This window comes from Pyrus communis, chromosome 17 (genome assembly GCF_041283825.1).
Source record: "Pyrus communis isolate YQ-2024b chromosome 17, ASM4128382v1, whole genome shotgun sequence".
NCBI classification, from domain to species: Eukaryota; Viridiplantae; Streptophyta; class Magnoliopsida; order Rosales; family Rosaceae; genus Pyrus; species Pyrus communis.
Genome location: NC_142581.1, coordinates 24,207,127 through 24,233,098, shown reverse-complemented (window position 1 = coordinate 24,233,098; position 25,972 = coordinate 24,207,127). Strand labels below are relative to the sequence as shown.

Below are 25,972 nucleotides of genomic sequence, written 5' to 3'. Positions count from 1 at the left end.
AGAGGCAGCCTTAAATGAGAAGTCCAACAAATTAACTGGAGAAAAAGAGAAAACCTAGGAAAACTCATAATCCGAGGGCTTATTTTGAAGATGGTCTACATAACCAAGCTTGTAGAAATTGGCCTAACAAGAAGCAAACACTACTTTATGACTGATTTTCTCATTCTTCAGTTGCACATTCTCTTCAACAAGCCCATTATGAGCATCTTGTAGCTTACCCAGTTCATTTTTCAGGTCTTTGCTAGTAGACAACGTACCTTGCAACTTCACTTCCTTGGACTCAAGCTTACTAGCAACATCTTTGAGACGAGATGTAGCTTTGAATTGACATGTTCAAGGTCCTTAATTGCCAGGGCAACACGATTGATTTCATTCTCTACAGTTTCTAACATCGCTTGAGCTACACTAAGCGTAGCCATTAAATTGATGACCTTTTGATGAGTGTTCTCCAGCTGCATAGAAGTGGGGGCAGAGACATCGGACCCTTTTAAAACGATAAGTTCAAATTCGAGCTTTCCGATTTTTTTAGCAGCCGAGTGAAGCTGAGCTGTCAACGCCACTTCGACCACCCTAGCACACTTGACAGCTTCCTAATCAACTCGCATGGACTTAGATGCCAAGATTAAAGTCTTATGCATGGTAACAATCATAGAGGACCTCATCGAGAAGGCAGAACGTTTCGCAAAAGAGTCTGAGTGGATGACAACTTTCCTAACGCTATCAACGAACTTGGTGCATGCATCAACGTTCTTAAGCATGTCAGCTTTCAACAGCACACAAACCTCAGAAAACTCCCTAGCCTCAGACTCGATGGATTTCTCACAACTGCCCGTGCTAGCAGACTTTTCTTTCTCAGCTGACGAGTAAGTTGCAACAGAAAAAGGAATAGGCCCATGCACTACCTTAGCAGCAGAATCCATATTTCGCTCTTCATAGCCGTGAGCTTCTCAGAAACTGAACCAGACTTAGCTCCCAATGCGTGCTTTGACACAAACCCAGACATCGGGCACACCATCGGACCTAAACCTCTCTGTTGGGAAATCTTCTCAGTGATGGTCATGGCTACCTTCGGAGTTGCAGGTCCCATCGTCTCAAACTCAGCTGTCTTCTTTGTCGCCTTGGGAGAAGTCAGATTAATGATAAGCTTCTCAGCAGTAGATAAGCTCTTGCAAGTAGCAGAAGAAGTTTTTGGCTTCTTCTCTGCCAAAGTCTTGGAAGCAGGTAAGGAAGATCTCTTCTTTCAGCCCTCATTGGCAGCAGGCTTTAAAATAGTGATCAGGCAAGCTAACGCCTCGTCCTTTATCTGCTCTATCTCTTCATTCGGAGACAAGCCACATCTTTCTCTACTAAGAGGACTGAGCATCCAATGTTACTCAGGGTACTCAACATAAATTTCTTCATATCCATCAAAGTTCTTGGAGTTGAGCCAAATTCTAAATTTACACAAAGTAAGAAGGACGATCAATACGAAGCGGCTCAACAAAAAATTCAAGCAGGCCAGGAATGAAGCAGTTCACTTACCATTGATAAAGACAGTTGGGACACGTAGCTTAGGAGAGGAGTTAGATTCCCACTCTTTACTTACCTCCAAGGTTTCTCTTGCCCACACGTGATTACCTTTATTGGAAGCATCAAGCAGTCTATGGCGAGATTTCAGCTGCCCCACACTTTCCTTATGGCCAATTTCGAAGAAGTACCAGAACTCATTAATGGTCAAGCTAAGATTAAAGAACTTGCTCAAGTTTGAGAATCCCACTATCGCACGGACTGCATTTGGGGAACATTGAGCATACGAGCATTTCACGGAGCAGATTAACTCCTGGAAAATACATAGCATGGGAAAAGTAAACCCCAACACGAAGTAGTACACATGGAATTTGATAGCCATCTTCCTAGTAGTGGCACCCTCGCCACATGGTTCATGGCCGCTATCATCCTTCACACGCTTGACACGAACCCTTGACAAAATCGCATGCTTGTACGTTTCAAGAAAATCCCGAAACAGCTCATCGGAATTGATCTTGACATGTGCAGCCTTGAAGTAGCCAACCTTGCCGGAAGAACCATCTTGATGGTACAAAGGTGGAGGATACTCATCACTTTTGCGATTAGAGGAAGACATCTCAAAATCCCTGCAAAAAGTGTGAAGAAAAAATATTCAGAAGGCAGCTCGCGAAAAAAAAAAAAATATATATATATATATATATATATATAAAGAACCGTGAGCCCAGCACGCCAGCGCCAGGCCCTACGGCCCAGCTCATCACACGACCAGGCCACAAGAGGGCCTATCCTTCACTCTCTTTCTTTCCTTACGCGGCCCAAGCCCTCCAGCCTAACGTGGAAGGAGGATTGCGCCACTCTCTTTCCTTTCCTTTTTGTGCGTAAGCCCAGCGAGGCCAGGCCTCTGGAACCACACAGCAAGAACCAAAGAGATGGCCTATGTCGATCTCTCCCATTCTCTCTCTTCTTGCTTGCACGGGCCAGTGCCCAGCAGCCACAGGGGCCTGGTCTAAGCTGGCCTCCCCACGCCCCAACGCACCTGTTCCTTCGGCCTGAGCCAAACCAAGCTTTTGGCTTACGCCAGCCGGTCCCCATGCTGCACCACTAGCAGCCCATGCTGCCCACCGTGCTCAGCAGCCTTATGGCGTCCCTGCCACGTCAGTTTCATCTCCTCGGCCCTCGCCGAGCCAAATTTTCAAGTCCCAAGACTCCCAGAAAATCAAGAAGAAGAAAATTCCAAGTTTTCTTACCTTGGTGCAGCACAGAGAAGAAGAACAACAATGAAAGACAACTCTTTGCTTGGGCAAGAGAAGAAGAAAGCTAGGGGAGGGGGAAAAAATTTCCTCTGGCTCTCTCTTACTTGTTGGAATGATGATTGTTCTCCAAATTTATTTAATCCCATGCTTAAGGCAGAATTAAATAGGTATTGGGGGCAATTGGTTTCCTTTTCCTAGAAGAAGTCTATCTCTAAATCAAGAAATGATATCTAGTTCAAATTGGGAAACAACTCTACAAACCCATGCAGCTGGGGATTTCTACACCTACTACCATTTTCTGCGTGTAGCCCAGCACGTGTGGGGCATTTGTAGAGCCAAAAATTCTAGAGGCGACACGTGGACTTTTACTTTAGAAAGACAAGATTGCCCTCATTAAATGGGCAAGCTCCTCAAATACTCCCATGCGTAGCTCACACCCTTGAAGGTCCCAGCAGCTGAAGACGACTGCCCATAACTCACCTGCCCTTGGCAAAGAAAAGTCAAAGCATTAAAGATAATGATTAATTACCGAAATCCTATCATTAATACATTCCCAATTGAAGAATGACTTTATTCAAGTAAGTAATCCCTATTTAAATCAATTAGGGATAATTACTCCATTATCCAAGATATTATTTCCTATTTAATATCTTGAGAATATCTCTCCATGAATACCTTGGCCAATATGACGCCGTCATGTGTAGGGTAAAACTCTACACTATGGCCGACCTTCTCCCCTTATATATTCCCCATATTCTATCAAATTTGGAAGGATTTTTGCAACCCTAAAAAGCCTAAATACTTTACTCTCTTGAGAAAAAACTAACTTAGGCATTGGAGATCCATTGGCCTAAACACCCCCTCCCCCAACCTCGTGGACGCGTTGATTGTTTTGTAGATGTATTTTCATCAAGACTGAAGACGGCATAAATTTGCATCGACACACGGTACCCACAATTCTCATTTTGAACTTATAATTTCATTTTGTTTTATTATTATACGGAGGAGTGTGTTTGTGTACGCACAACTAAGGAATTATGATGATTTGTTTACATATATACCTTGACACAATAGTAAGTTGACATATATGTTCTCAGTGGCAAGACAATTTCTCTGTTCCTTATTACGTAGCATAGAATCGATTGAGAGAGAGAGAGAGAGAGAGAGAGAGAGAGAGAGAGAGAGAGAGAGAGAGAGAGAGAGAGTGTTAAGCGACAAACATTGACACTTCTTTTTAATTTTTAGATTTTATAACATTTAATGGTATTCATTAAGAAAGATATGGAAACGTTTAAACATTAAATAATTTGGATCCATAATGATGTGGAGTATAACTAACTATATATAAAAATTAAAATAAGAAAGAATAAAATTGAGAGGAAAAATTAAAAAAAAAAGAAAAGAAAAAATCCCTGAGGAAGGAATAAAAACGACCCCATCTTTGGAGGCAAGTTTAGCAACGCGACCATCCCAATTGCTTAATCCAACAGCAACCCCTCGTCTTCCTATCACTCACGCCATCTTTCAAGAAGAATGTTTTGAGATTGCAAATAAGAGGAAAATGGCATGTTATGTTTGCATCAAACTCTAACCCTAGATCCGGATGAAAATTCGATCAAAGATAAATCATGTGTGGTTGAAACCAATGATGCTGCCAAATGCTTGCTATGCTAGTGCTAAACATTTCTGTTTCTTTTTCAAATGTTTTGGGTTCTTGGATCAATTATAATGTGGTTGATTAGGGTTTAAGGTTTCATTTTTTTACCTAATCAAAAGATCAAATGGTAGCTTAATAATATAGTTCTGGAATTTTGTAATCGAATCAAAGAAGCACTAGTGAAATCCGCTAGAATTTTCTCTTCATCTCCTTCTTACGTTCTTGGTCAGTCCCTCGTTAGGCTTCATGTCATCAGATTGATGCTTTTTTTTCCTTTTCCAATTTTATTGTATTTGTTTTTTTTCATAATTCATTAATACTATTGATTTTTATTAGATATAATCTACATCATCATTCAAGTCTTAAAAGCCTCCACCTCACTATTAATCAAGACCGTCATATGTTATAAAGTCTAATGGCTAAAAATAAGTGTCAAAATATTTGTCCCGAAAAATTGATTTTTGCATTTTTGTTTATTTCCACAACACGTCCCTTCTTTTCTCTGCACATCCCTCTTTAGTTCTAATGTTTGGGTTGTATAAATTCAAAGAGAATCAAGAGACATAAATAAATAAGAATGTGCATAAAAAGAAAATGTTGTGCATAAACCATTTCCCTTTAGATGCTCCACTAGAATTTTTGTATATGTTCAGAGAATGATTCTTTTTAATGTAAAAAATAAAGACCAACATTTTAGCTTTCGTTAAAAAGTTAAAAAATATTAAATCCTCCCAGGAACATGCTACCTACAATGTAACAATCACACTTGAATTCTATGGCATTTGAAATCAAACTTGGGACTAAATGAACAAACATTGTTTGACTCTTTATATGATAATGTGATATCATTTTATTGTGGAAACGTGATATTTTACTCATTCATCATTTTTCTCATCATCTAAATATCATCTCTAAAAAATTCATATTCCATTTGGAGACCATTGGTCATCTTTATGCGAGAACAAATCATTGGTTATGGTAAAAAGTAACATCCTCATGATAAACCGTCAATTTTTTTGATTCATCATATATGGACAACTAAACGACCTCCAAATTAAATTTTGAATTCATCATCAATGTGGATGCAAATTTTCGCCTTCTCTTTCTTTGACAAAATTGCACCTACAAAACAATCAACACCTTTGGTCATGGCCAAGAGCCTCATGCGCCCACGATGAATTTTTTTTTAGGGGGGGGGGGGGTTTTGGCCGAAGAAACTCCGATGCCAAAGTTAGAATTTAGAGAGAAAAGTGTTTGGAGAGTTTTTGGGAGTTTCGCAAGAGTGTGTAACTTAGCTTTTTAGAGGAAAGGGGGTCCAATTTATAGAGCATGGTCTGCCCTCTTTGGGAGAGAAAGTGGGTGGCCTTTGGGTGTTTTTTGGGGTGTAATGGGTGAGTTATTTGGCAATTAATGGATTAATTAGGTAATAAATCCATTAATTGGCCAATTAACTCAATTTATATGCAATGTTTTGAAGGTTATGGAGTAAATACCTTGTAGGGAATATAAGATGAGGATGAATGAAATAATTTTGAATTTGTTACCTATTTTGGGCACTTTTGGCTTGGTTGAGGGATGCTTGCCTGCTGCTTGCGCATAGGAAACCTGGTGTGCCTTGAGGGTAATTTTGTCCTTTTAACCCAAAAATCCACGTGTTGCCTCTTTATTATTTTTGGCTCCACAAATGCCCCTACACCTGTTGGGCTGCTCGTAGGAAATGGCAACAGGTGTAGAGATCTTGCTTTAGGAAACTTAGGAATGCTTCCTATTTTGATGTAGATTCCCTCTTTAATATGAAATTAGATCCTTCTAGGAAAGGGAAATAAATTCCTCTCAAAATCTATTTAAGTCCACCTTAAATGGGTTGTTAAATCAACTTTGGAGAGCGATATATTCTACCCTACAAGAGAGAGAAAGCTTAGAGGATATATGTTCCCTCTCCTGTACCAATCTTTTACATCTTGCCCATGCAAAAGATCATCTTTCGTTGCTTGCTTCGTCTCTGTGCCGCATCGATGTAAAAAATTTAATTTTCCTTGTCTTTTTCTTGGATAGTGTTGTCGTGGTGCAACCATCGGGGTGGTGCACCACATCAGCTGGCAGGGGCTAGGAGTTGGCTTGGCATGGGCCAAAAAGGTGGTGTGGCAGGGGCTATTGCTTGTGCTGCTCGGCTTGATTGAAGCCAAGGATTGGCTCGGCATAGGCTGAGGAAATGACGTGGCATGGGTTACGGTTTGGGCTGCTTATCGGAAATGAGGAAACTGCTTGAGTTTGATTTCTCAGCTGCCATAGATGGAGCAGTCATGGATGGAATTGCCAAGATCGGAGTAGCTGGAATGAAGTGTTGGATGAGCAAATTGTTGAATGCAAAAAGTGGCTGCTGCCCCTTGACCATTTTGCTTCTTACTCAATCTTCAAGCATTCGATCCTTTGAGCCATGTGGCTTTCTCGCACTGGAGAGCTTACCCTGATGGGTGTCGGGGAATTAGTTTACCATATCGCACTGGAGAGTAATTAGTTTACCCTCTCGCACTGGAGAGCAATTAGTTTATCCTCTCGCACTAGAGAGCAGACCCATATGGGTGCCGGGGAATTAATTTACCCTTTCACACTGGAAAACAATTAGTTTATCCTCTCACACTGGAGAACAGACCCATATGGATGTCGGGGAATTGGTTTACCCTCTCGCACTGGAGAGCAATTAGTTTATTCTCTCACACTGGAGAGCAGACCCATATGGGTGTAGGGAAATTGGCTTACCCTCTCGCACTGGAGAATAATTAGTTTATCCTCTCGCACTAGAGAGTTTGGAAGTCATTGTCGTGAGTGCAGCTGAGGTAAGCTGGACAGCTGGGATAAGCGAAATAATCCTTTGCCTACAAGGTCATGTTTGGTGATCTGCTTGTGGATCCCGCGTAAGGGTGTAAACACAATAAGCTGCTCCCAGAATTATTATGCAATCATTAGGTGTTTCATCGTATGCCTTTTTGAGGCTTGGTTGACACGAGCCACAGGGCAAGATCGGCATGGCTGGGAGCCGTGGTGCAAGATTAACATAGTTATGAGCCATGATGATAGATCAATGGTTGCTAGGAGTCGTGGAACAAGCAGGCATGACTGTGAAAGTAGAGCTGGGGCTGGCTTGAGCTAGATTATGCGCAGTAGGAGGAATTGTCTAGAGTGTTGAGAACAAGGCTTGCCCCCGGTTCTTGGTAGTTGGGCTGGTATGTTCTTCTAGTACTCATGTGCCCCAGGCGTGCCATTAGGCTGAACTGCTACATTTGTCGGAACAGAAACAGTCTTTATATCCAGTAATCTATGTGGGGTTGTCTCGTCTGCTCGATCATATCATTGAAAGATGACTCGTTTATGTTGGTCATGTTTCATCAGAGCACCTTGTCAATAGCTTCGTTGCGTGGGAAATTGCGTAATTGCTCAGTTAGGAGCCTTTATACTTCTTCCTGAATTTGCCTTTGTTGGCGTGGCAGAGCTCTCGGCTGTCCCCGGTCATGACCTGCTGGTCTAGGCTGCTATTTCATATGTTCGGCTCGTCTATTCCACTGCTGCGGTGGGTGTGGTATGTTCCTAGCAGGTAAATAGGTAACTTGCAGGCTGCTGGTTAAACTTGAGACGGATTGAGTGACTATTTCTCTCCATCCGCTGTGCTACCTACTCCAATGTGAGGTGGAAGATGCTTATTGTGGACCTTACCGCGAATAAACACTTCACCTGAAAGGTTGCTCATGCTGATTATCGGAGTGTGGCCCCAACCGTGAGTGTATGTTTGTTCGTGGGCTTAACTGAGAATGCATGCTCCTCCACGTGTTAAGACGGAAGTATACACTATCTCGGGGGTCCAATCGGGAGTGTACTTTGTTAGAATGCTCGGTTGGTGACTGGTCAAATGGTTGTTTGTCGGGACGCTAATGTCCTTGTCCTTCTTTGGGACACCTCATCCGAGGCACGTTGGATCTCGGTGCGTTGCAAGAGTTGATTCACCAAGGTTGTCTGTTGTGCAAGGGCGCTTGTCAACTCTATGACTTATTGAGACAAGTGTTGTTCATCATTTGGATTGGAAGAGCTTGGAAGGAATATGCCTCCTTGAGCAGTGGAAGTGTGGTAGGCTCTAGGCACGAGATTTGAATTGGGAAATGTTAAATCCACGGAGAAACATGGTGAAAATGCCTTCGGCTCAATGGTTGGTCTGGATGATTGAGATAGTCTTGGGCCGATTTGGGCTACTTGGAATGCCGTGGGAGCAGGTTAGGCCACGAGAAGGGGCTGTTCGGCAGGAACAGGTTGGGCCACGAGAGTGGGCTGCTCAGTGTATGATGCAAACGGGTGCGAGACTTAGGCTTGACTTGGCAACTTGTTTGGCGTAGAGTGACTTGGCTTGGGTCGTGGCCTTAGTGTTGTGAGCCACCTTGGATGTCACGGCTCAGGCCATGGTGGTGACACCATGAACCTTGCTGCGGGTAGCTACTGTGGTAGCCACTGCGGTGGTTCCCGTGGTGGAAACTCGTGGTGGTGGTGCTGCTCCACCTATTGTCACATTTAGCCTCGTGGATCGCTGTGGTCCCATCTCTTGAATGTTGAAATTTTCATTTGTTGAATTTTCTAAATTTCTAGCCATTGTACTTCTCTTTTATGTTTTATCAAAGAATTTTTGCAAATAAAAATTTTTAATAATAAAAACGTACGAAAAATCTACAAATGGACCAGAAAATAGAAAATCTTGGATGCGAGAGTCTTCTACGAGTGTGGGACTCAAGTCTTGATGAAAGCACCAATTTGTGGATGCAAATTTTTGCCTTCTTTTTCTTTGACAAAGTTGCACCTACAAAATAATCAACACCTTTGGTCAAGGCCAAGAGCCTCACGTGCCCAGATGAATGGGAGGGCTTTGGCCGAAGAACCTCCGACGCCAAAGTTAGAATTTAGAGAGAAAAGTGTTTGGAGAGTTTTTGAGAGTTTTGCAAGAGTGTGTAACTTAGCTTTTTAGAGAAAATGAGGTCCAATTTATAGAGTATGGCCGACCCTTTTTGGGAGAGGGAGTGGCCGGCCTTTGGGTATTTTTTGGGGTGTAATGGGTGAGTTATTTGGAAAATAATGGATTAATTAGGTAATAAATCCATTAATTGGCCAATTAACTCAATTTATATGGAATGTTTTGAAGTTATGGAGTAAATACCTTGTAGGGAATATAGGATGAGGATGGATAAAATAATTTTGAATTTGTTACCTATTTTGGGCACTTTTGGCTTGGTTGAGGGATGCTTACCCGCTGCTCACGCGTAGGAAACCTGATGTGCCTCGAGGGTAATTTTGTCTTTTTCACCCAAAAATCCACGTGTCGCCTTTTGGTTATTTTTGGCTCCACAATCAAAATAGATAATTATAGTTGTATAGAGATAAAGAGAACAAATGATTCTGATTATAATGTTTGTACTATAGAATGATGCCACATTATTATGTTATGTTAGAAGAAATCTTGTTACACTGTTACATGTAAAAACTCAAGCAAAATCTAAATAAAATATTTCCGATTGAGCTCTGGAGTTTCAAATAATAGGCCTAGCTAGATCTAAAAACACGTGAAATCGTCTACAATCTACCAAAATTATTTATAGCCACAAAAAATGATAAGAATATTGCAAAAAACCCAGATGTTGCAAGACAGAATCAAACGGAAAGCAAGAAGATGAATACAAAGAACAAAAGAGATAATTGAATGATTGAAGTTTGTATATTTTCTTACATAATCAAATACAATATTCTTACACTCTTTATATAGCTTAGAGAGCTTTCTTGCAGTTTAAGAAAACTGCCACATCAACTAATGCAGTTATAACAACTTAACTAACTTCCTTAGTCAATGATAGTCAGCATCCCCTTTAATCTCAGTTGGGATTTGTAAGCCTGAGACTATAACATTATTTAATAAAGAACCATGAAGTCTTTTTATCAAGACATCAGCTTTCTGATCATCAATTGGAATGTAATTCACTTCCAAGTCACTTGTTGAACCCTCTCTCGAACAAAGTGATAGTTAGTATCTAGATGTTTGAATCAAGAATATGAAACATTGGATTGGCACTAAAGGCAATTCTTGACATGTTATCATAGTGTATAATAAGAGGATTAGGTAGAAAAATTTCTAAATCTTTCAGTATATACTTTATCCAAAGCCTTATATTATGAAAACAAAGATTTGTTTCTTTGATTGCCAAGAAATGAGATTATTGCTAAAGAACACATATAGCTAGTCATTGATCTTCTTGTATTAAGGTTTGTAGCCTAATCTGAAAACGCACTGAGACATGATTCCGCAACTGCTGAATTACTATTCCATATTAGACTATGCCTTGAAGGTACCTAAGTATCTTTTTCACTGCCTAAGATGTATATTAGATGGTGATGTCATAAATTGACATACAAAATTTACTGCAAAAGCAATATATCTTGCCTAGTGAATGTTAAATATTGCAAAGAACCAACTATACTTCTATACAAAGAAGGATATATCAAAGGAACACCTTATGTCACCATTATTGAATTATGAGACTTACAAGAAGTAGAAACATGTTTACATGAGGAGAAGTATGATATATCTATCCCATATTTCTTCATGATCAAGCTATTGTCAAACATTGAAGCATGAAATCCAGTGGCAAGTAGATAACTTGTAAATTTGGATCTCAGGCTCTTGGTGCTTGTTTTAAACCATATAGAGACTTTATGAGTTTACAAACATGAGTTAGACATGTAGGCTCAAAAACCTCTATGCCTACTTCATATAGACCTCTTCTTGGAGATCTCCATGTAAAAATGCATTCTTAATATCCATCTGTTTCAACTCCCAATGATTAATTACAGCTAAAGCCAAAATTAATCTAACTGTTGTATGCCTTACAACCGGACTAAATGTATCAAAATAGTTTAGTCCATGTTCTTGAGAGAAACCTTGAGCTATTGATCTAGCTTTGTATTTTGAAATGCTACCATCATGATTATTCTTTACTTTGTACACCTATTTACTATCAACAAATGAACTATTAATGGGTGGTGGAACTAAAACCCAAGTTCCTTGTGCTCTAAAAAATCATATAGCATTTTGCCATAGTGACATACTAGAAGCCTTTCTAAAACTTTAGAAAACGGTTCTACAGAATCAGTCACTTCAATAACAAATGAAATCCAGTAGAAAATGGTTCATCTGCAATTAATTGTAATGATTGTAATTCAAGAAAAGTAGCTAAGAATGTTGCATAGTTCTTCATTTCAATTGCACCACTTTTCAATCTTATTACCATTTAATGATGTGGAATGATTACCTCAAGTTGTGAGTTGTGATGGACATGCAACAAATATGATGTATTTAATGTTGAAATAGAGTGATAATGATGAGGAGTTGAAGTTGAGTCTTGTATATCTGAAGAACTAGCAAGATCACACAAGCTTGATTGTAATTCCATATCTGGCTAGAAATTGGTAGTTGTATAACAATTGGTGGCTGTCTTGTAACTTGTAGAATTGAGGATCCTTTTGATTATAGAACAACACTATTTTTACATGGAAAAACATGTGCATTATATATAACATGCCTAGACATAATCAACTTCTTATTTTTCACATTCTAGCATAAAACTCCTTTGTATCAGATAAGATATCCAAGAAAAACACACTAAGTAGATCTAGACTATAGCTTAATGTCATTAAATAGTCTTAAGAAAGGGTACACTGCATTGCCAAAGACATTGAAATTATGCACATCTGGAATATGACCAAATACCAATTGATAAGGAGATTTCATGCCTAAATTTTACATGGCATTCTATTGGTCAGCAATGCAGCATAAAAACATGCATGATACCAAAACATAAGATGCAAACTTGCTTCTGGCATTAATATGATTGCAGTTTGAACCACATGTCTATTTCTTTCCAGCAATACCATTTTGCTGAGGGGTATGTGGACACAAAATCATGTCTTATTCCCTTATTTGCCAAAAATTCAACAAACAACTTAATCATATATTCACCTCCACCATCAGACTGAAGACATTTAATTGAGGCATGGAATTGATTTGAGGCAAAAGCATGAAATTTGACAGAGATCTGAAAAGCTTATGATTTATTACCATTAGAAATATCCACATGAATATTGAATATTTGTCCACAAAGTTCATGTAATATCTATACCCCTCCACAGATTGCTTTGGAGATGGACCTCACACATCATAATGGATTTTTTTAAACAAACCACTAGCATTAAGCTATTTTATGGGGAAAGATTGTCTACTCATTTTCAATTAGTACAAGAAGAACACAGAGAGACAAGAACCTATGCTAACTAATATATTTGAACCTTTCAATATTGCAGCCAACACCTCCTCAGATAGATGTCCTAGCCTTTGATGCCAAGCTAATGTCTGCACATTCTTTCCTAAGAATGCATCACATTTTCTTAGCCTTGAAGAAAAAGAATTTGCATAAACATTGACTGGAATTTTGAACAGTTCCTCACCATCAGTCTTTCCTTGGTACAAAATACCCTTGTGGCTTTGTGTCCTGTATAAAGAAAGTCACATCATCACAATAAAGCAACAATTATTATCTTTGCAAAGTTTCTTAATTGATAAAAATTTGATAGTGGTCATAGATATATGTAAGATATTATGTAGAATTAAAGCATGATTATGTGTGGAAATGACTGGAGAACCAATGTGTTTGACTACCAAACCTTCACCCCTACCAACAGGGATCTTCTCATGACCATAAAAAAGTGTAACTTGAGATAAAGCATTGAGATTTGTAGTCATATGATGAGCTAAACCTGTGTCCACAATCCATGTCTCAGCACTAGACAACCATGTCCATTTTTTGACAGAGCATTTTGTTGATCAAGTCTGGTTTGTGCAGTTATTGGAACAAGAGAAGGTGGTGGTGGATTGCCTTGTTAAGAAAAATTGTTCATCCAATAACAATCAAGAGCAAAACAATCCATTTTTTTTCACAAATTTGGCAAACAACAAAACTAGAAGATTGACTTGTCAGTCCAATAATACCAATTTGGTACATTATGCCATCTCTTATAATATATTTGACATTTTGGTGAAATTGCAAATTTGTAGTTTGTATTACCATTATAGTTGCTATCTTTATTTGAACCACTACTAGAGAAGTTATGTCTATACTGAAATTGATGACCTTTCTTATTTCCAGAAAAAAAATGTTATTATCGATGCCACCTCCTAATCTATTTCCAAAGCCACCACAGAAAGATCTTGATTGTTGTTGTTACCACGATTCCTTTGTTGAAATTAAATAGACTTATTACCATTGCTCATAAATCCAAAATCTCATTGAAACTCATAGACTTATTGCCATGAGATTGATCATTGTTTGTACCACACTTGACCAATCCCAAAACTACTGAGCACCGATCAACAGTATACTGTGAAGGACCCACAAGACTTTTCCTCCAACCAGGAGGCCAATCACAATGCGACGCGTGTCGGTATCAGAGGCCAATCACAGTGCAACACGTGTTGATATAAAAGGCCAATCACAACATGACACGTGTCAATGTCAGAACAAAGCTAGAAACTCTCTTCTATAAAAGGGGATCATTTTCCCACAATAATCATTAATGTCATTTGTACTAAACTATTCATTAGAACTCACTAAAAGAGAGCTTGAACCTATGTATTTGTGTAAACCTTTCACAACTAATGAGAACTCCTCTATTCCGTGGATGTAGCCAATCTGGGTGAACCACGTACATCTTGTGTTGTTTGCTTCCCTATCTTTATTCATTTACATACTTATCCACACTAATAACCAGAACAATCTAGCGAAAGTCACAAACTTGACACTTTCTGTTATACCAAAGTCCTCGCCGATTTTGTGCATCAACATTTGGCACCGTTTGTGGGAATCACACTTATTCCTACTCTCTCCAGCTTTGTCAAGCTGGTTTCCACCACTCGTACACTTTCTTTCGACCAGGCACCCCTCTCCAACATAGAGAGCGAAGGGAGCCACAGCTCGCAGAATAACACCCCCTTGCACTTAGTGTGAAGCAACGAAAGAAGGAACAAAAGAGGTTTGCTCTTCAGGCCAAAGTCGATGAGCTAGAGGCTCAAAACAACAAGATAGCGATAAAGAATGAGATCCTCTAGGAGCAGTATGAGAAGTTCTTCAGGATGCTCCATGAAGCTAGGTATACTCAAACACACGAACTCATCGCCCCCGTGGAAGTCAACCACCACCTGGGTGCCCCTCAACACGGGGGATCACCTGCATTCAACATGGATATGCTTAATGGGGAGCGAGCTACTCATCAAGGTGTTGATCAACATGAGACCTCTTTCGACCCAACTGCTTTGACTCGAAGCAGAAGAAGTGGAGGAATGCATCTTTTTGGAAAAGGAATGGAAGGATCGAAAACCGTTTATCGTGACTATCGGGACTTCCTGAGGCAACGTCGAGAGAACCCCATCCACATAAGCTTGAAGGTCAATGACCCAAGGGTTTCTGAAAGATTCAGTCCCCTCCCATATCCCAAGCCAGCTGCCAATTTAGGGAAAGAGCGACAAGTCCTAGAGGAATATGAAGGTACGGGGGACTCGGGGGTATTTTGACAGGCTCGTCCTGGAAGTCAGCACGGTGAGTCCAAAGAAAAATTTCATGCTCTTGATCAAGCTTTCCTATTTCCAAGAAGAGATGGAGATTTATGGAAGAAGGATTCAGCAGTACCTGACTCCACTCAGGACTCCCTTGTCCTACAACTCTTTGAGGAAGTAAACAAGTTGAAAGCCGAACGTCAGGTTGAAATACCTGACTGGAACCAACCCAGGCCTGGCCCTCTTATAGGGAGAATCTTCGACACCCCCTCCAAGCAAAGAAAAGCAGAAGCTTGGCTTATAACTCTACATTGGAAGGGATAACCTCATTGAACACCTTAACCTCTTTGAGTCCACCATGGCATACCGGATGCACACTGACAAAGAGCAATGTCTTCTCTTCCCTTCTACCCTCTTTGGTTGAGCTCTGAATTGGTATTGCCGTCTTCCACCTGAGACGGTAGACTCATTTGAGGAATTGAGGAAACTGTTTGTCTCTCAACACATCTTCCAGACAGATCGCTTGCATTCCGCAGATGACTTGTACACTATTCGCCATAAGCTGGACGAGTCACTACGAAAGTACGTCGGCCGCTTCAGCCATGAGTGTTCTCGCTGCGCTAAGGCAGATGACAAGATCACCCTTAAAGCCTTCACGGCAGGCCTACGCGACTGTTTCTTCAAGTACATGATCAATGCTAACACTTAGAAGACTTACTTTGAGGTGATGGCACAGGCTTACAACCGTGCCTCTGCCGGGGCAATGACACATCAAGGGAAACTCCCTACAGCCATCCTTTATCAGCAAATGGGGAGTGGAAGTCAGATCCAACCGAATTAGAAGACCTCAACCTTCCAAATGGCGGTGACGCTTCCCCCTGCCCTCACCAAGTTAACATGCGTATCATTCTCATGGCAAGAGGAAAAACTTCTATCTTCACCAGTTTCATTTTAATAAAAAGAGTAAGGGGCACTATTGCGATAACCAAGGGTATCGCCACGATAATGCTCGCCCCCAGACAGTTAATGCAGTGGGCCAAACACGTGTCAAGAAGGGTCCTACCCCGAGGTATGAGACATACACACCTTTGAATGCCACATGCACGACCATTTACCCCAGTATAGCTTACTTGATACCGAAGCGAAGGTCGAGGGAGCCAGATTACAAGTCCACGAAGAACACTTGCATGTTTTGTGGTTACCACGTGTATAATGGCCATGATGACGAGAAATGTATCACCCTCCGTGATCATATTGAAGCTTTGGCACGTGAAGGAAAAATTCATCAATTCCTTCTTCATCCTCCAAGGGATAACCGCAACCAACGCCAAGTGAATGTGATATATTCCATAAATGGTGGCACACCCATATCTAAATCTTCCAATAGGGCCATGAAAAACAATGAACGAACTTTGAGGCCTGACCACCAAGTGTTTCACGTGGAAGACATCAGGGGAGGCAAGTATCAAAAGCCTATCTGGGATCCAATATGTTTTTACCCTGAGGAAGAAAGAGGTATCATCTATCCTCACAACGACCCACTGATTGTGGAGGCTCACATGGCCAACTTTGATGTACGACGAATCCTGGTAGACACGGGGGCGTCGGTCAATATCATGTTTGCTGAAGCTTTCAAAACACTTAATGTAGCTGAACACTTGCTCTATCATTCGGTTTATCCTCTGATAAGCTTTTTCGGTGATATCGTGAAACCTTTAGGGAGCATACACTTACCCTTCACCATTGGTACAGGCCCTTACACAGCCACCATCACCACTAACTTCCTGGTGGTTGATTGCCCAATAGCATACAATGTCATTTTTGGGCACACATGCATCAATGATCTCAAGGCCATGGTATCCACACATATGTTGTTGATGAAATTTCCAACCTCCCATAGCAACGGTTACATTAGAAGAGATCAACTTAGTGCATGATCATGTTACAATACTTCGGTCAAGCAACAACACTTGCATATACCCAAAGAAACAATTTCTATACATGACCAAGTTATAAAGACCAGCTTGGACAAAGCCAACTTGGATCTGCACAGTGGTAACAGTTAACTCGACGATCCTCGATATGACTTTTTCACCCAATAAGCACAACCTGCTGAAGAGTTGGAGAAGGTCTCTATCTCAAAAGATTATCCGGACCGCATAGTGAAGATTGACACCACTTTGTCACCACCCATTCGGTTGGCATTGATCTCTTTTTTGCAAGAAAACACTGAAGTCTTCGCCTGGTCATACAAACACATACCAGGCATCTCTCCTGATATCATCTGTCATCGCTTAAGTATTGGTCCCAAGACCAAGCCGGTGAGACAGAAGCGAAGATCTTATGATGCTGAACGATACAAGGTAATAAAGGTAGAAGTTGAAAAACTCAAAAGCATAGGCTTCATCCGTGAAGTCAATTATCCAATGTGGGTAGCAAATGTGGTATTTGTTAAGAAAAATCCGACCAAGGAGAGTCTCTTGCTTTAAAAGATCTTGTGGAGAATGTGTGTCGACTACACCGACTTAAACAAAGGATGCCCAAAGGATAACTTTCCCCTTCCTCTCATTGATAGACTTATAGACTCTACACCAGGGTGTGAACTCTTGAGCTTCATGGATGCTTACTCAGGGTACAACTAAAGCCTCATGAACCCTTTGGACCAAGAACACACGGCCTTCACTACTAACAGAGGACTATATTGCTATAAAGTCATGCCATTCGGCCTAAAGAATGCAGGGGCGACTTATCAAAGATTAGTCAATTCAATGTTCAGCTGAACAGATTGGGAAAAACATGGAAGTTTATGTTGATGATATGTTAGTCAAAAGCAAACATGCTGACCAACACATCACTAACTTGTCTGAAACCTTTTCCATTCTGAAGAAGTATTGAATGAGGTTGAACCCCAACAAATGCGCTTTCGGCGTAGGCTCTGGAAAATTCTTGGGCTTCATGATTAGCCAACGAGGCATTGAAGCTAACCCCAAGAAGATCAAAGCAATCATGGACATGAAAAAACCAATAACCTCAAAAGACATCTAGCGCCTTACTGGCAAAGTGGCAGGCTTGACCAGATTCATCTCTAAGGCCACATACAAATGCGCTCCTTTTTTCAAAGCACTTAAGGGAAGTAAGAAGTAAATTACATGGACTGATGAATGTGCCGAAGCATTTAAGAACCTTAAGGAGTACATGAGTAAAGCCCCTTTGCTTTCCAAACCTGAAGTTGGCGACACCCTAATTATCTATCTGTCTGTCTCGGCTTCAGCAGTTAGTTCCGTCCTCATTCATAGGGATGATAGTATCGAACGACTTGTCTACTAAGCTAGCAAGGCTCTACAAGATGCGGAGACACGATACTCCAAGATTGAGAAATTAGCTCTAGCATTTGTCATGTCTGCTTAAAAACTTCACACCTACTTCCAAGCATACTCCATCATCGTGCTTACCAATCACCCCATTCGACAAATACTTCAGAATCCTGACACTTCGGGGTGAATGATCAAATGGGCAATAGCACTGGGAGAGTTTCACATCTCCTACCACCCAAAGCCAGCTGAGAAGGGCCAAGCAGTTGCAGATTTCATCGCCGAATTCACTTATCCTGTTGACATTTCTCCTACACCTGAGGTAGTGGCTTCATCACCTCTGAAAACCCGTAAGGTAGAACCAACACTTCCAGTATAGACTCTATATCTTGATGGCTCATCCAACCAACAGGGCTGTGGAGCAAGACTAGTCCTGACTACCCCCGACAAAGTGGTAATAGAGTATGCTATTCGCTTCAAATTCAAGGCGTCAAACAATGAGGCCGAGTATGAGGCCCTTTTAGTAGGCTTACGTTTGGCCAAACACTTTGGAGTTAAACAAATTAATATCTTCAGTGACTCCCAATTGGTGGTTAACCAGGTCACGAACAACTTTGACGCTAAGGATAATTCCATGGCAGCGTATTTTGCGCAAACGCAGCTTTTGCTCAAGCACTTCCACTACCAGATCATCCAAGTCCCTCAAGCGGCAAACAGTCATGCAGACGCTTTAGCTTGCCTCGCCTCAGTAGTGGAAGACAAGATTGGGAGAAAAATTCATGTCGAATTGTTGGCAGCACCAAGCACCATGGTCGCAGAAGTGTGCAACTTACAACAGGGGGATAGCTGGATCACCCCGATTTATAAATTCCTTGCTCATGACACCCTCCCAAATGATAAAGTCCAAGCTAAGCAGATTCGATACAAGTCTACCTGCTACCTGATCACTAATGACCAACTCTACAAGCGAGGTTTTAACCTAGCATACTTACGGTGCCTCACACATGCGGAAGCAGAAATTGTCCTTCGAGAAATACATGAATGAGTATACAGAGATCATGCTGGATCTCGATCCCTAACACATAAGGCTTTTCGCCAAGGATATTATTGGCCAACACTCTACCAAGATGCCATTAGAATATCCCGCTCTTGTGATAAGTGTCAATGCTACATAACTATTCATCACTCCCCTCCCGAGCCTCTTACTTCTATGATCAGCCTTTGGCCTTTCACCCAATGGGGACTTGATTTGATCGGCCCAATGCCTGCAGGGAAGGGCAAGGTCCGCTATGCAATCATTGCAGTTGACTACTTCACAAAGTGGGTTGAAGTAGAACCTTTGGCAACCATTACTGAGGCAAAAATAGAAGACTTCGTATGGAAGAACATCCTTTGCAGATTTGGCATTCCTAATGTGATAGTCACGAATAATGGGAGACAGTTCAACAACAAGAAGTTCAGGATGTTCTGTTCTAAGTTCAACATTAACTTATGTTTTGCCTTCCTAGCTTATCCCCAGTTCAACGGACAAGTTGAGGCCATCAACAAAATAATCAAGCACACTTTGAAAACCAGCTTGGACAAGGCTAAAGGCTGTTAGCCAGAATTTCTACCCCAAGTTCTTTGGTCATACCGCACTTTATATCGGACTTCAACAGGAGAAACTTCATTCTTACTTACCTTTGGTACAAAGGCCGTTGTCCCAGTTGAGCTTGAGCAAGCAATGTTCCGAGTCTAGAACTACATGCAAAGTGAAAATGACAAACAACTCACCCTCAACTTGGATCTAGTCAAGGAACACAGAAACCAAGCTCACTTGAGGAATGTCGCCTACAAGAAGCGCATCTCCAACTACTATGACTCAAGAGTCAAACCTCGTTTTTTCAAAGTGGGGGACTGGGTATTGAAGAAAAGACTACTCTGTGACAGAGTCCCAAGTGAAGGCACGCTTAGCCCAAATTGGGATGAACCGTTTGAAGTTATTGCATCAGTCGCCCTGGTTCCTACAAGCTCAGGAGCTCCGATGGCAAGACCCTTGGCCATCCATGGAACGTTGATCACCTGAAGTACTATTACAAGTCGACTCACACTGTACAAGCGTTGAGCTAAAGGAAAATTTCTATCCTCTTTAGACACCCTAAACACCTTCTCTACATCAGCTAGTTCCCATTCAGACAATTTGATGTTGCCTTGAGTCACTGCATAAAGGAAAATGTTAGACGCAAGAAGAAACTACAACAAATAGCAAACAATGAGAACAATGGATACATTATAACCTACAGTCTGGAATTGAGTAAGAACACGTCACTTAGGCGTGACACCTCTAACATGCTCCCAATCATTATAAAGAAAGCACCAACGATTTTTCCAAGTGCAGTACGCCTTTTTCTTACCAAAGACAATACGCTCTCTCTCACTTCGACATGCATACTCGGCATACACAGGGCATGCTTTCACCAGGCGCATCTTATAACAGTAGCGCCATTGATGGAAGAAAGGCTCACCTAACCCACATTCCATCCAAATAATATAAAACCCGATCAAGGTATCCCAAAAACCAGGATTGAGTTGCCCAGGCGAATATCCAATGAAAGACAGAATCCGTTGCAACCAAGGGTGCAAAGGCAACTTCACCCCTAAGAGCTAAATATGGGTATGGCGTCAAAAACAACCCCCTCACCCACTGACATGAAGGAGGAAGAACCAATATTGGCTAAGGTTCGACAATTGCGAAGATCATCCAATGTTTCTTTTGTACATGACTCCAACAAAGGCCTTGAAGACTCCAACATTGCAAGCTTAAACCTAGAGCTAGAGCTAGGGGATCCCTCATCACTAGGACTTCCAGACTCTGACATCTACAACAAACAAAAACAAACTCTATCACTGCATGAAAGATCGAAACATAAGGAAGTTCCTAGGGCATAAAGAAAAGCTCAACCAGTTCATCACGTTCTCAACCAAATACATGAACACTCAAACAATTCAACAAGAATGAAAGTATGCGATCTAGTGGATAAGACTACCAACCTAAAGATGGCGCAAAGCAATGCCGGAATCCCTCTCAACTAGAGAACACTATGCCTTCAAAGATTACTACAAAATGAACAAATGAAGGCAAGGTAAAAAGTGGAAACTTATCCTTCTTATATAAGTTCAACAAGATCAAAGAAATTCAAAATTCAAATTCAAACCATGAGAAAGCCCCACATGGAAAGTCTAGGGAATGTCAAACTTCAACTTTTCAGTTCCCCCACTCCAAAAATAAAAAAAATAAAAAAATATAAAAAAATAAAGGAGGGGGAACACATCAACTTCATCAATGGAAGACAACTACAATTCTTAAAAGCTTCACACACTCTTGATCAAGATAGTGTGAAGCAAAATCAATTTATGGTGATCAACACAAAGCTTCAACACAAAAGCTTCACCTACAAAGTTTCAACACCAAAGCTTCACCTACAAAGATTCAACATCAAACAAAGCTTCATCAATGGAGAGCAACTAAAATTCTCAAAAGCTTCACACACTCTTGATCAAGATAGTGTGAAGCAAAATCAATTTATGGTGCCCAACAAAAGCTTCACCTACAAAGCTTCAACATTAAACAAAGCTTCATCAATGGAGAGTAACTACAATTCTCAAAAGCTTCACACACTCTTGATCAAGATAGTGTGAAGCAAAATTAATTTATGGTGACCAACATAAAGCTTCAACACAAAAGCTTCACCTACAGAGTTTCAACACAAAAGCTTCAACACCAAAGCTTCACCTACAAAGCTTCACCTACAAAGCTTCAACAACAAAGCTTCATCAATGGAGAGCAACTACAATTCTCAAAAACTTCACACACTCTTGATCAAGATAGTGTGAAGCAAAATCAATTTATGGTGCCCAACAAAAGCTTCACCTACAAAGCTTCAACATTAAACAAAGCTTCATCAATGGAGAGCAACTACAATTCTCAAAAGCTTCACACACTCTTGATCAAGATAGTGTGAAGCAAAATCAATTTATGGTGCCCAACAAAAGCTTCACCTACAAAGTTTCAACACAAAAGCTTCACCTATTAAAAAACCAAATAAAATCGAAAATTCGAAAATTAAAAAAAAAAAAAAAAAAAAAAAAAAAAAGAAAGAAAGAAAGAAAGGAGCCTAGGCTTCTCCTTCTTTGGGCCTAACAACTTTCATACCAAAAATATATGAAGGAGGAGTTTTGGGTAACCACTTAGAAAGGAAAATGGTGAAGTTTTGTTTGGAAAATTGGCTACTAGCAAGGCACCTCCTTCGTCAACTCACTCGACCAGAGACTTGGGGGACTCCTACCATATACCACTACACCTTGGTACTCGAAAGTTTCGCGACTACTCAATGCCTTGGATTTTTCAAGTCCCCAATCGAGAAGTTTTCCTCACTCGGCAAATTAAGGGAGCACTACTTCAACCTACATGGTCCACCCATGAAGTTTTAACATGCAAACTTTAACAAAATAAAAAATTCAAAGAATTTAGTGAAGGACGCCTCAATGTATTTAACACAACAGGTTGAATGAAGTAAATTTTATTTATTGATATCTTCGATAAATTACAAATACGTGCATACACATGAGTCAAAACAAACAAACAGGAGGGGGCTTCACAAAGGTTGCTCATGAGAAGTCTCAGCACTCGGCAAAGCTTCAAAAATATAAAGCACCAGAGGATGGTCATTTAGAGCCTTAGTACTGGGCAGAACCCCAGAAAGAGGAGGCACCAGAGGTTGATCATTTGGAGCTTCAGTACGTGGTACAGCCCCAGAAGACGAAGGCAATAAATGCCTTTCGAACAAAATCATAAACCTCTGATGATCACTTAAAATCTAACCCTCGAATTCCTGTAACTGGTCAAGCTTTCTCTTCATGTTTGTAGCATAGCTATGTGCGAGCATGTGCAATTGTTTATTCTCGTGCTTAAGCCCTTTGATCTCCTGTTTGAGACTTATCACTTTAGTTGCCAACGATTCAACTTGGCAGGTTCGAGCAAATAGACGTTGGGCCATATTAGACACAGAACCTGCACACTGAACACTGAAAACCAGAGAATCCTTAACAGCTAACTCATCGGACCGTTTGGAAAGTAGTATGTTGTCTTTGGGAGTGAGAAGATTCTTGGCCACCACCGTAACGGTTATATCATTCTTCATCACAGAGTCCCCAATAGTAAGGGGACCAGTAGGAGATAAGAAGGATGGGCGCCATATGTTATCTTGAGGAGACATGGCTACCTCTTCCACAACATTCAAGTCCAAACGACGGTCGGACGAGCCAGACATTCTCAGAAAAGGTGAAGAAAAAAAATGAGGTATAATAAGTCTCAAAAGTACGAAAATAAGGGAAGAATTCCTACAAGTAGTAACTCTCTGAACGTACTTCTTGAACACAATTGATGCCTCTATAAAAGAAAGGGCAATATGGCCGTTTGTTCAAAAATCGAAGAGGCACCACTTTCCGAATTTCGAAAAGTAGATTTCCTTGAGTAAGATTTATTAGCAATTTTCATACGTGACATCAGTTCCTCGGATACCAAGGATAACTTTGCCAAAGAACTCTGACAAAGTTAAGATGCGTAAATTTTGAAAGTCCAGTTACCTTACTATTACCCACAAGGGTAAAGGAACAACACCACTGCTTGATAATTGGAAAATCCTTATGTGTGTCAACCTTTGTGTTCCGGGGCAAAGCAGACTTGCAAAAATGCCCAACCTTTCTTCACATCCGAGAAAACACTCCCAACAAGATTGCTTGCCCAAAAATCGACGAGGCACCGCTCTTCGAATCTCGAGAACCATATCCCCAACAAGATTGCCTGCTCAGAAATCGAAGAGGCACCGCTCCCCGAACTTCGAGAGTCGGATTTCCTTGGATAAAATTTGTCCATAATCCTCACACGCAACATCAGCTTTCTGGATACCACAGACCACTTTTTCAAAGTGCTTTGACAAAGTTAAAACACGTGAACCTTGCAGCGACCATTACATTGCTTTGACCGAGAAGGGTAAAGGAACAACATTACTACTCGCTGTTGGGACAATTCCTATATATGTCGACCTCCATCCTCCACAGCCAGGTAGACCTGCCAAATAAAAAAAAATGCTCAACTCTTCCTCACATTCGAAATGGCACTCCCAATCTAGCCTCTCGAAATACTCCGTTTTCTTCTCCCTCTATAATACCCTTGCCAACCAGCCACATCAGAGCAAGAATATCTTATATCATCAGGGTTGAAAGCAAGATTATCCCATATCATGCTTTTTCCCTGTCTTTTCATTTGCCCTTGCTCTTACCTGCAGGACAAGAAGAAAGAATGCAATCAGTCTTAACCTGAAATCAAACTTCCGATCTAGAACTGAGTGCGCAGAACCTTTGCCTGGTTGCTTGCCTAGCATTACCCTCGAGTACTCATCCTCAACTGTTGTCAAGGTCACGAATTCCTTCGAAAAATACCTCAGAACAGTTGGTACGATATTGGCTTTTTACACTGAAGCTACCAAGCATGGATGAGTCGCTAAGAAGTAGTGCTCTAAAGGACCATTTAAATGCAAAGGTTGCGCACCATTTCTGCTATACAAAAGATTAAAGCAGAAGGTTCAACGACGAGCTATAACAGATCACTACAACACGACGCCCTTCTTGTGGAACCGCACAATCCAAACGGAGGAGTTTAAGTCAAATCCAAGCTCGGCATCATTGCTCTAATTGAAGAGATCGAGAAGCCTCAACAGCCTTTTGCTAGCACCGTCGTCGAAGAACAAAGCCTCGTCATACCACATCCACTACTTTGTTAAACAACGAAAATATCCCATATCATCAGGATCGAACATACTCCAGATTTGACGGACTTGTTTTGACCCTCAAATTCTGGAGTCGGCTCGCTCTTTTGAAGGAAACCAGAAACCCTCTAGTCCAGTTCAAGAATACACCTGTGGAAAGTCAAATACAACAAAGCACGTGCCGATTCGTCCGTCTTCTCCAAAAACAAGAGTACCTCATATCATCTATTCCCCCTGTTTCTTCTTTTTATCCTTGTTGTTGAATGAGAGACAAGGAGAACGAACACAATCAGCCGGAACCCAAGATCAACCTACCGATCTGAGACTGATTGCTTGGAACTCTGATTGCTTACCTTGTCTGTCACCTTCTTCGGCAGATTTACTCGCTCAGAGACTTGGGGGACTCCTACTATATGGTTTGTATCGCACTTGACCAAACCCGAAACACCAACTAAAGATACCACTCTTGGATGAAGGAAAAGTACTTCCAAGAGAAGATGCCATATTTACTTACAGGATAGAGAAGGCAAGTGAAGGCGACACCACACTTCGGTACTTGGAAGTTTCGTGATTACTCAATGGCTTGGATCTTGCAAGTCCCCAACCGAGGAGCTTCCCTTACTCGGGAACTTAGGGGAGCACTATTTGCACCATACTTGACCAATCCCGAAACTACTAAGCACCGATCAACATATACCGTCAAGGACCCACAAGACTTTTCCTCCAACCAGGAGGCCAATCACAATGCGACACATGTCGGTATCAGAGGCCAATCATAGCGCAACACGTGTCGATATCAGAGGCCAACCACA

General features: G+C 41.1%; 1 protein-coding gene and 1 pseudogene across 1 annotated transcript; one reads left to right on the top strand and one right to left on the bottom strand.

Moving 5' to 3' along the window:
• The first annotated feature begins 18,544 nt into the window (after positions 1-18,544).
• Positions 18,545-19,399, top strand: LOC148689660 (uncharacterized). Its single transcript, XM_088688517.1, has 2 exons — positions 18,545-18,676; positions 18,767-19,399. Exons 1-2 carry the CDS (start codon positions 18,545-18,547, stop codon positions 19,397-19,399), a joined length of 765 nt encoding a protein of 254 aa, XP_088544643.1.
• A 3,589-nt stretch (positions 19,400-22,988) lies between these two features.
• On the bottom strand, positions 22,989-23,663 carry LOC148689659 (uncharacterized; annotated as a pseudogene).
• Between the last annotated feature and the right edge of the window lie 2,309 nt (positions 23,664-25,972).